At 42.7% G+C, this 12,515-nt stretch overlaps 1 protein-coding gene across 2 annotated transcripts in view; it reads left to right on the top strand.

The window, feature by feature from the left end:
• Positions 1-12,515, top strand: part of ABCC8 (ATP binding cassette subfamily C member 8) — a 1,425,084-nt gene that overhangs the window by 745,406 nt on the left and 667,163 nt on the right. For both annotated transcript variants that reach the window (XM_085648067.1, XM_085648068.1), the window contains 2 exons: positions 3,581-3,686; positions 3,919-4,029. In XM_085648067.1, the coding sequence (XP_085504193.1) occupies positions 3,581-3,686; positions 3,919-4,029 (217 nt within the window). The remainder of the gene's footprint in view (positions 1-3,580; positions 3,687-3,918; positions 4,030-12,515) is intronic.

Genomic DNA, 12,515 nt, shown 5'->3' on the forward strand with positions numbered 1-12,515 from the left:
TTTTCTCTGACTACTTCTCCGTGAGCTCAGAATAGGTCTTAGAAAATTATTCCTATGCTCAGCCCTTGGTAGCTTGGCTGCGAGCAGGCAGTCTTAACTTCAAAGACAGGTATGTAAAGCATTGAAAAACACCAGTTCAGTAAATAATTAAGACACAATGCACAAGAAAAATCCAACACCAATTTATAATAAAAATAGGGAATATATTTATCTTTAAAATGACACCAAAACAACAAAAATCCAATGTAGGGAACCGAAGGCATAAATTTTCAAAGATTTAGCATTATCAAGCCCATAGAAGACTATAGCGCCTTATCGGGACATCTGGTTGCGATAGACTGGGTCAAAGTAAAAGTTTCAGGCCGACCGCGATGGAGCCCTGCACGGCTATCCTTCGCGGTAGGTCTTGGTCAAGGTTTTTACCTTCTGACTTAGAAACCTTTCTGGAGCTTTTCTTCCCGGGGTCTCTCGAAGCTCTCAGCCAGTCTGGATTCGGTGAGGGTTTGCCAGATTGCCTTGCGACGAGTTCCCAGTCAAACTTATGGAAGTTCGATCTCCGGAGCTTTCCAGCGGGATGAACCAAGGATCTAGGCCGACACACGGTTGAAGGCAGGCGGCTCGCTTTCGCTGTTGCTCCTGGTCACCTTTTCTTCGTTCAGACTTAGAAACTTTTACGGGTTTTTTTTCTACGGGTTCTCTCAATGCTCTTCATCAGGCCGGATACGGTGAGAGTTCTCCGACCTGGCATTTCGCCTACTCCCGGTTAAACTCTGGAAGTAGGACCTACGGAGCTTTTCAGCGGGACAAACCTGGTCGGCAGGCTCACTTGCAGTTGAAGGCAGGCGGCTGGGCTGGCTAGGCTGAGTCGGTCCCCTTATGGAGCTTTTTTCCAAAGTTGCTCCAAGGTTCTCTAAACTTCTAGAACTTCTTCCTGAAGTTCCCCAAATGGCCCCAAAGTGTCTCAAACTCACTCCAAGGGTCTGGAAGCTCCAAAATGGTCCTTGAAAGTTGAGGACTTCAGTTCCCACAATCCACTTGGACAAAACCCTTACAAATCCACTGGTCGTGCTCCAGGTTCAGGATTCTTGGTGGTGATGCTCCAGTATAACTCTTTAGTCCTTTTACAGCAAGGTAGTCCACAGGGCCGTAGTTCCAGATGGTGCCAAAGGTGCAATCTTCAGAGTGCAGGCCTTAGGAAATGCACATCAAGCTTCTCAGTATGGCCCTTCTTGCTTTCTTAGGTTTCAAGCAGCAGCTCTGAGAGGCTCTTCCCCTCTAAGATATTTATTCCAAGTTCTCTGGGTCAAGCAGGAGGTCACTCCTGTCCAATGGGGTGTAGGGTACCGCCCCAAGGTCTGACCACTTCCTGCAGAGTGTTGCACTATTTTGTCCCAGAGTGCACCAATTCTTCCAAATCCATAATGGCTGGTTTTCCAACAGGGAGAGAAGTCCTCTGTTTACAACTCCTCCCCCTGCTCTGGCATTCTTGTGTAACAGAACACTGCCCTCCCAGCAGAGCTGATCAAACCCAGAGGCTCTTTATCACCTCTTCAAAGAAGTCTGGCTAATCCACTTAACTCTGACCAATCAGGTCACTAGGAGGCTGAATCTGGATTTACAGACAAGAAAGCCTTATAACATCTTATCTGTACATTTTAGGAGTAATTCAACAATATCATATTGTTGAGTTTATTAATACCATTCTGGGAAGTCTTTGAATGGTATTTTTATCCTTCTCCTTTCAAGAGTCAGTAGTTAATAACTTCTTGCCATGTTAACCTATGTGGCAGGGGATGTGCAATGGGAAAAAATGATTTGGGCCATTTTTCCAGCACCAGGGCTTATAAAAACATATGTTATAAGTATTCTGCCTACATCTACAGGACCCCCACCCCTGCAACACCTAGGGGAGACTTTAGAGGTTTTGAATATTTACAAATATTGCAGATCCTTCCACCACAGTGCTCCTAGCACCAAAGTCGATTTTGTGCTGTACTTTATCACAATGTGGGGAGTGAAATGTGCAATTTAATTTAACCCTGGGCATATAAAACTCATTTTATAAGGGTCCTCATTATAGATACCTGACCTCCCACCCCTGGGACACCTAGGGGAGACCCTGGGGTACCTAATATGCCCAAACATTGTAGGTTATCCATTTTTAAGTGCCCCAAACAACAAAGTCATGTTTGGGCAAAATGTACTTTTTAAAAGTAGTCCTGCAACACAGGGCTACTTTTAAACTGACCGCTGGCTCAGCACTGCACACATGCAAGTGCAGAAAGGGCTGCTGACCTCTAAACCGCCGTGCCCTATTATATGCTAGGGACTTAGAGGCAGTTTCAATCCTCCTGCCCTATTATGTACTAGGGCCTTATAGGGAAGGTCATGCCAATCACAGAGGTACCCCAACCCATAGTGTATCCTAGTGTATGTAGGTGTTTTCACTGTGTTCTAAGTGTCTTTTTCAGCATAGCACTGCCCTTGGGCATGGTTAGGCAGAGCCCAGGGTCAGTTACCACCAGTACCAGTCAGAAAAAAGTTGGGGGGTGCCCAGGACACAGGATGACTTTGCAACATCCTTGGAAACGCACACCTTTTGTTAAACATTAAGGTGCAACATTCTGCATCCCTTGAGTAGCTTACCACAAAGCAGCGACGGCCCGTATAGGGCGTGTTACCGGGGCGGTGACGTGGGGCAGAGGAGAGGCAAGGTGGGGGGTTGCAAAATGCGGCATACGGCCGATTGCAGGTAAGTTACGAAAAAAATAAAGAAAACGAATTTTGATGCGCGCGCTGCATCGCATTTGGCGATGCTGCGCGCGCAACGAAATTCGTTTTTTTTTTTTTCGTAACTTATCTGCAATCGGCCGTATGCCGCATTTTTCAACCCCCCACCCTGCCTCTCCTCTGCCCCACGTCACCGCCCCGGTAACACGCCCTATACGGGCCGTCGCTGCCACAAAGATAGTATCTTTAGATGTGAAAATAGATTTTCATGAAGAAATTATAACTATTGCAACGCATTAATCACACTTTTACAAGGAAAATCGAAGAGTCAGACCTCGTGTGTGTCTACTTGTTCCAATGCCCATAAAGATTCTCTCTCTTTATGATACCCAGATTGGACAGTACCTTTGGCCAGGTACGTGTATTCTGGGTGTTGCTGCTTTTCCCCTCCAAGTGTAATTTGATTGCTTAATTTGTTGCAAAAGGTGAATATTTAAGGGAGGATGAACATCACAGAAGAGCCAGGTACCAAACAGTGAGGTACAGTATATAATTACTAAGCATCACTTTTCACACAACAATGCTCTCTGCCACCTCGGATGAGTTCTACCAGATGACAGTATTAAGACTAGGTGCCGCACTAGCAAGAGGGGTGTAACTGGGCCCCTGAGAGGGTTTGTTGTGTTCCTCGGATGCTTCTGGAGCTGATACATGCCGGTTTCTTGCATCTGGAGAGATGTGACAGATCGAGGGGACAGTTCGTATTAGAGGAATACGTTGTAGTAATCACTGTATTTCAAGCTGGAACTCTTTGCAAAAAACAAATTGGTACCTTTTGTTTTCTCTTTAGTGTACAGAAGTTGAGTGAATTTTTTTCGAGTGACGAAATCGGGGAAGAGGTTACCAGATGTGAACAGCTCAAGAGCACAGGATTCAACAGCAAGTACCAGGCATTGGTGAGTAGTGTTGTCATCTATAAAACACTCTATTGTCTTGTAGTGTTCGTCATGGAGTCCCTTGTTGACACCGTTGCAATGTGTTTTCCTACGTCGATGCGTTGCTCACTTTTCCTCAGTAGACACACGCTTGACGCATGCTCTGTTAGTGATGACGCAGCCCCCACTTTTCACGGCACTAACACTGCTTTTGCTGTTCACCTGTGTTTCTGTCTCCCCACTACTCACACAGCCCCTGAAAGTTGTCAACCGGAAGAGACCGACTAAAGACGACTGGAACCACTACAGCAGTCAGCAGAGGACTCCCATTAGCATCACGGAAGGAGATGACTTTTGCATCAAGGTGATAATGCAGACACTGTTTCTGCACCATTCGAGACATTTAACCTCTTCTGTGCCCATGACGAGATAGTCTCGTCATGGAGCACGGTTGCGGTGTGCCCATGACGAGACTATCTCGTCATGAACCCTGCCCGCTAATGTAACGGCCGGCACAGGAGGGGGAAAGGGCGGGGCACTGAAGGGGTTAATAACAATATGCAATTCAGTTTCACACGTGGAGCTTTGAAAGCATTAATAATAGCATTAATAATAGCAATACTAGCAAAGGACCCGCGATAGATAAGTCAATCATTACTGATGTGTTCTGGTAAAAGCGAATAGACCCATAACTCAAATAAGCAATATTACCTCTGTAATATCAATGCACAAGATCATGCTCTTGCAGTTATCGATTAATAAGCAAATTATAGCTGTTTCACTGTGGCTGAACTACAGGATTCGAACCCATTTGTTTAAGTAAATACTCTTTTGCTGTTGATTCAAATAATTACATTTAGTAAATACAAAGTGCTTTAATGATAATATAATGTATTGGAGCCTACAATCGGTTTATAAAAAACAGCCTCTAATGTCCTTATTACAGTCAACTTGTGGCATCCATATTCGCCTGTAATAAAGAAATGACATAGCTGCTCAACTGAAATAGGTTATTACAGTTGAGTTCTGACATCACAATGCCTACTGTCAAAGTCAGCAGGCAGGGTGAAAGGCAATGAACAGAGCAGGGAAAATAGGTGGGTCTGTTTCTTCTGATATATTTCTCTAAAAAGAGAAAGTTATTGGCAGAAAGGAAATATTTATGGCAACATGTTTATTTTTCCACGCTATAGATTACTGAAGGAAAGCTAGAATCTCTGCATGTTTCTCCACAATCTAAAACAAAACATGTTTTACCCTATCACTAAACTAATTCTAATATCTTTTCTTGCAAAAACCCTATCTGCTGTTTGGTGTGCTTAATTTCGGAGTAGAGATTCTGCTTTTATTAATATTGTCTGTAACTGGCATGAGAAAGCAACACACCAAGGATTTTAGCTATTTGTGGGAAGTGTGATGGTATAACCATGTATTATTATAAGGAATAAACAATCATCTATCATACATTAAAATTAGATTATAAAACTTCTCGTAGGACCATGACCTTCTAGTGAACTTGGCCTTCTACCTCATTCATCTATATTGGATAACTTGCAATACCCCAATAATTACCACTAGGAGGCACTTTATCCCACATAATCCCTAGCATCTGTAATTTGCCATTATTGCTGTGTTAACCTCTGAATCTCCTGATGTTTACCCTGCTAAATCATCTATATTTCTGGCCCCTCAAGCGCTTGTGAATTTGTTGACCCTGAACTCTAAACCTCAAATGTGCATTGCAGTGGTTTAATATTGTTTTAGAGATGTTATTAGTTTGTACTTGAACGTTATGTGGAGGATTGACTCATGATGAGAGACATTTCCGCATGGATGATCCCAGTACTGCTATTGATTATCAGCAATTTATTTTGGGTGATTTACTCTTTCACACACACCTTTCATGACATATGACTAGACATTCTATGTATGCTACAGACCCTGGTATGGAAGAAGCAGATGCTTGCAGGTGGTCATCATGTGTTTTGTGGTAGTGGGAGGTGATGGGAGGGACAGCATTGATTTTCAGGGGTGAAAGTTGTGTCTACAAATGGGGCATAAGAATCTGCTACCCGAAAGTGAGATATTGCAAGAGCTCAAGGTAATGCACAGAGTAAAAGTGGGCTAGGACTGGGTAAAACGAGCATAGATCAGTTTAGACAAATAGGAGGGTCGTGAAATATTTCTTACTATAGTGTGATCAGTGTTGCACCATCATGAGAAGCCATAAGATGAGAATGCGACAGTGGGTCTCTCGCTACTTTCTGGGGCTGAACATGCCGCAGTGTGCCTAATTAAGGGTTAAGTGACGTATTTGTCAGCAACCACACCATCGGCAGTGTTCATTGCACTTCTTTTGAGTTAGTTATACTACTCGTCAGAAAAGCAACAATAGGTATGCGCCTCCCAAGAGATAAATGCATTTCAAAAGTACTTAGGCAGTCTTTAATTGCTGCTTGTTCTCTTTTGCATTCTTGCATTGTTCGTCAATATTCTTTTCTCAAATTCTCAAACCTGACTCAGGGGCAGTTTCTCCATACTACAGTCAGCAATTAAGTTTTCCAGGGCAAAGTAAAGCAACAAGTGATTTTCTTCAATGAAGCTGCTAGTAGTGTGGACATTTTTCTCCAATTCTTTTTCCGCTTCAAGAAACATGAAAATAAACAGCGCGTCACCCATTAATAGCAAAGTGTGACAGGTCTCGGGCTAGTATGAGAAAGGCGGGGATTGGCCTATATTTCTTTTTTGCACTTCTAGACCCATAGATAATTAACAATAAGCCCACATTAGGATTTGGAAAATTGTGACGGATGCTTAAATCTACCAAAGTGGCAGTGCTTAATTTGAGCCAGTGTTTGCCAGTGGGGGCCACCGGCACCTATTTTTAGGGGCCAGCACTTATTTTTCCGCTAGAGCCATTTTATGAGAGTAAGAGAAGGAACACACAGAAACCGTAAAGGCAGAAAAAGACGGAAAAAACCTTCACAAATGGAAAAAGCAGGAACTTGCAACAGCAAGCTAACGGGCAGGGAGAGTGGTAGTGGATAAAAGAGGCATGAGGTGGATTTAAGGCCACCAGTCTTGGTATTCAGCGCACCGATGTTCATTTGCACCTGCCGCAGGCTTCTGAGCAGAGCTTCAGGCTTTGGCACTCTTTCTTTTACAAATAAGCACTGAAAAGTATTATGTTATGTTAAATTTACATACTCCAAACTCTAAATCAGGCCTCTGCTAATTTTCAAATGCATTGTTTATTAAGATGATGGTGTTTAAGGCCACATTTGTCATTTTGCCTCTATGACTGAGAAAAAGAGTGCAAAATTCCTATTTAGGTAGGATGCATCAACAAAAGGCAAAACGAGTTTGGCATGCTGAATTAATAAAAAGAAAAGGAGTGGTAGCTTCGATGCATCCGCGTTACCATCTCTTTAAAAAAATAAAAAAAATCTATGGTTTCCATCAAATTTTGCAATTACTTCATGTCCCTTCGAGTTACAGAGATGGTGGTGTGCAAGCACAATGGAACAGCAGGGTTCTGGAGGGAATAATGAATATTCTTCAGCCTACTTCAGATCTGTGCTGACCTCTCACACCTCCAATCATTGGCTTGATGAGCCTTTGCTGTGGCCTCTTCCTATTAATAATTCTGAATTATCCACGTGCTACTTTCTGCTGAAGATGGGCATGAACCAAGATACACGTGCCCAAAAATCCAAGACTGGCTGCACCAGCACTGATGACACTCTTCTTCTTGGGAGCAATTCAAAAACATTATGAACTGCATCTACCATAATGCAATGAGAGAACTGGTGCTGACTTTCTGGCAGTGCGCTCCCTCTCCTCTTGATTGTTAGGCTCCACTGGGAGATATGTGGTTATGAGACACAGGAAGCACCGGCATGCATTCGAACGGTGCTTCCACTGACATTCTACAAGCAGCATTTTAAGCTCCCCCAAATCTATCGGCTACTTGCTGCTGAAGACGGGCAAGCATCCAGTGCCACAAGTCCAGAATTGCTAGCACTGGCTGCTCCAACACAGCTGGCAAACAGTCATATACTTGTATCTCAAATAAAAACACTATGTACCAGAATGTCTGTTAAGGGAAATTTTAACCACAAAATGAGAGGAAGGCAAAATGAAGAGGAATTAAAGGTAGGTCCCCATATTAAAGGCAACGGAGAAATTAAATAGTCCCTGCTGGCTGTGAGTGTTAAATGCAGCCTGGTTCTTTATCCGGCTTCATGTTCTTTAAACCGATGTCCCCTGCCTCGGTTTGACTTTTATTCAGCTCTTGGAGAGCGAGATCAAGGCTAAAAATAAACAGAAACTTTCATACGCATGAATTCCACAGATCACAAGAACTACCACACTGGAAACTGCAGCCTCGGATTTAAATCCTGTTTTAGCTTGTTCGTGGTTTACTGCAAGACATCTGGATACCTCTTTCTGTGTGTTTTTTATCCCGCGTTGATGACATTACACGTCACTGCGGTTACTCTGCATGTCCATAATTAAACCAAGCAGAGTGTGCGTGGCCTGGTCTGTGTATCAGTCAGACTCGAGCCCCTTCATCGCTTCACAGAGCAGGCACACGGAGGGTTGATGTAAAGAGACATCCTGCTCAGTAAACGAGCACACATCTACCAGCGGGTTCGGAGAGGGCGTCAAAGCAATTCTCGAAGCAGGGTCACACTGTTCATTAGAGTGAGATGAAAGGAAAGAGGTTCATAGAGATACAGACATTTGTGTGTGACCTGCATGTAACAGTATTATCTCCTCCAGGCTATTTCTTGGTCAAAGAATAGGAAAGTAAATTAAAACCAAAATGATCTCACATTACTAAAGTAAAAAGTGATAGGGCTACTGTCCTAAAACAAAAATCGGACATTGGAAAAGCAAAGCAAATGATTCGCAATAGCTCACCCTCAAACTATAGTAGGCCGCTGCTAGTCGATATTAGTGGTTAGATGTAGGCCTTTTGAGTAATTTGCGTAATCCCTTACCCCAAATCTTTAGTTTTGGTAAAATCAGACACAATTACGCATGGGAGCAAAAAAAAGTGTAGCCCGGTATCTTGTTTGACTAGGTAAGGCCACTACTGTCATACTAAACATGTTTCCAAAGTATTAGACCAAGCTTGTGTTGAGTACTATTGTGGAGCTGAAATACCTTTGAGTGAGATTAAGGGGCATATTTAAAAGCCCCTTTCACCACTAGAACCTAACTTTTTGTGACGTTCCTGTGGCAATAGGAGCATCGCATTCTTTTCAAGGCAGCGTTGACTAACGCTTTCCTGTATAGAAGGCCCCCGCTCACGCTGCAACATCCATTGATTTTGACACTGCCCCCTATTTTCGAGTGTGGCATAAATATGAGGCAGTGTCAAAATTAAGACCAGGGAAAACCTGGTCTTAACATGGTGAAACGAGAAGAAAGGCTTTATTTCTCCTCGTTTTTGCTGTTTCTATGTGTGCTGCTTTGTGCTGCACACGGAGAAACAGCAAATTGCCATGTCCCCTCCTGCATATAAACAAACATGAAACAAATAATATTTGCAACTTCTATGTGTGCTGCACAATGCAGCAAACATAGGAGTTGCAAATCACCATTCTGGATTTTTTATGTGCAGGAACGGACACCTTCCTGCACATAAACAATCATTCCCTCAACACAGGCAGCCTGGTGCAAGGGTGCCTGCATTGGCACTAGGCAGACAAATTTAGTCCTGCACAGGGAGAAACGCCAGGAAGTGCCATATTATTGTAAATATGATGCATTCCTACATTTCTAAAGTGACAGAGCGCAGCGATAGCAATTTTGGAGCTAACACGCGCACCGGCTCTTTCTTGAAATATGCCCCAAAGTGTTCAAGGAGGTCAAGTATGTTGTGCCTTTCTTAGATTTGTGTTGGTACTGCATTGAGTCTTTCTGAAGGGATTCAGAAAGAGTTTGACATTTTTGGGACACTGGAATACGCTAGCCAGTGCTTGCAAGAATCCTTCACTTGATGTTTTCACATTCTGTTTACCTCAAATCAGGCAGACACCTTCAAATTGGAGAACCTTCTGATCATGCCGTAGCAACAGTTCTCATTTCTCCTGTACAGAACCTGGCACAAGATTGTATTGGAGAACAAGGTGCTGTCCACTTCAGATCTATTTCTCTCTTTATGATTGGTCCTCCCTGGACTCCACAACTACCAGAGTATCATGTTTCGTGGCCTTTGCAGATCTAGCATGCAGTGAACTATCAGCAGAGTAAACTAATATCCCACTGTCTAGGCCAGCGTCTGGCCTCCCTGCTCCATGGGTCTGGAATTCAAGTTCATGCAATTGTGGTGCTATAGAGAATAGCTCTTTTCATCATCTAAGGACAGGGGGACAGAACATCTATCCCTGACTCAGAACTGTTACTACAAGGATCATAAGATGTGTGCATGGACAATCCCAAAACCCCTTGGTGTAATTTTCAACCTAACAACGCAAACATCCTAATACATTTATACAATGGCGATTACTTCATTTTAAAACATAGCTACATGTTAAATTTACATGAATTGGTTTGCAGAAATCCCATTCAGACATCCTTCTTCACATCACTTCCCAGATGGCAGAAGTACGGATTTTCCAGTAATAGCTCTCTCTTTTTGTCTTTTTTCCATGTATCTCTCTCTCTCTCACTCACACGCACACACACATACTTTTCCCTCTCTTGCATTCTTGTTCACGCAACAAAAGGCAGTGGACTTGCAGAGTTGCACTGTATACAAGAAGCCTCTGTTCTCTCAGTAGATAGAAGTGTGGACTATGTGGGCCTCATCCTGTGTTTAGGTCAGTTGCTTGGTTCAGAAGGTGAGTATATGTATTGTTTTAAACCTTCCCAAGTATAAGCAGCTAGGCTGCTTCAACATTTCATCATAGTTAGAAAATGGATTGCTAATTTTTAAGCGTGGTGTCTATTCTAACTTTAACAAAACACAGTCTTGTTAGTTTACAGCACTGTTCACTTGGAAAAATATGCTAAACTCTTGCTATCCATGACACAAGGAGCAGGCTCTTTCATTGAGAAACGGGGCTGTGTTCAAATATTTAAAATAACTGCAAAATCAGGGAACCAACACAATTACATTTTTAATCTAATTTAGAAAGATAAAAAAAATGTAATAAGCGCAATGACACAAAATTGTTAGCAACTGATGAAAGGGACAGGAGATCACATGATTGAAGACAATGTCAGAAATAGCTGTAGAAAACACCGGGGTGCAAACGTCACTGTTTGTCTATGTCCATTACCCAAAATGGGTAAACCGCAGATGCTCCTCGTGCACCAAAACTGAAAACAAGAAAAAGTTACCAGCAAATTGTTCTGCTTCACAGAGGCTGGTCAGTCACCTTCCATGCTGATACATTACAATGTTTTCAGTCTTCCTGGTGCTCTTCTGGGGTCTTCCAGTTATAGTTCCAAGAGTGAGAATGGCATATCTACTTCTTGCTTCAACCAAGAATCCCAATTACTGGAAGATGCCGGTCAGGTTTCTCCTTCACACTGCCACTACTCCAAAGCTTCCCAGGAAGCTCTTAGTGCCTAGACCGCCCACTAGACACTGCTCCCACAGGTTCTGGTGAAGATCACTCTCACCTAGACAGCTCTATTTCCCACACAGGATGGCCCCCTTCTTACTCCATTTGGGTCTTCGAAGTATCAACATGAGGGCAGCCAATAATCCATGGGGTTAACCTAGAAACAAGGAAACCCTACTCACAAGGAGCCTGGGTGAAAGTTTATAAACGGAAACAATGGCTCATGTGGATTAATGCTCAATAATATGATTTTTGTAAAAAGTCACAATAAATACAAGGGCTAAATGTAACGTCAGAAAGAGAAGTTAGCCTCATACAACAGACAGTAGGTAGAAAAACAATTTTTTTATATATGTATTTACAATAAACAAGCACTTTGAAAAATACAAAAACAATTTCACAATATACAAACAAATAACAGTCTTAATAATAGCAAAAAACAATCTCAATACACATTTTATAAGAAGAAAAAGGAGGATGGAGAAGAGAGAGGTGTCCCACTGAAACCAGTGGATAAACCCAAGAAAAGAATTTTCAACAAAAAATTATAGTATACAACGGTTTCAATTTGTCATTACAAAGGCGATCAAAAGAAAAGATAGAATAATCAATAACACTTGTTCAATTTAAGTGTCAAAAAATATTTTTGATTCGCCTGTCTCGTCAACGGCGTTTCGACCCTGTCTGAAATAAAGGGTCTCTTCAGGACAGTATAATGTGGGAACACCTAGTCGGCAAGCGTTTCCAATATTGTGAATATCACGTGTCACCGTGTTTAAAGTGAAAGAAATTACTCACAGGGCGCCCAGACTGGGTGCCCTATGACGGATGACTCAAATGGAAGCCGGTAATTAATGTCAGTCTTGTTTGCATAAACAGACTTGGCGTAACAATCAATGCGTGTGTTGAACGAACAAAGAGCCTGCACGGTGATTGTACCATGCAGGCCGGAGATTGTTCCCCTGCTGAAGCGTAACGCGGTGGAGTTATTCGTTAGCAGTAGATAGAGACAGTTCATTCTAAATCAACCAAATCAAAAGACAGCCATTGTGCAGGCTCTTTGTTCGTTCAACACACGCATTGATTGTTACGCCAAGTCTGTTTATGCAAACAAGACTGACATTAATTACCGGCTTCCTTTTGAGTAGTCCGTCATAGGGCACCCAGTCTGGGCGCCCTGTGAGTAATTTCTTTCACTTTAAACACGGTGACACGTGATATTCACAATATTCGAAACGCTTGCCGACTAGGTGTTCCCACATTATAC

This window comes from Triturus cristatus, chromosome 3_2, assembly GCF_964204655.1.
Source record: "Triturus cristatus chromosome 3_2, aTriCri1.1, whole genome shotgun sequence".
Lineage (NCBI taxonomy): Eukaryota > Metazoa > Chordata > Amphibia > Caudata > Salamandridae > Triturus > Triturus cristatus.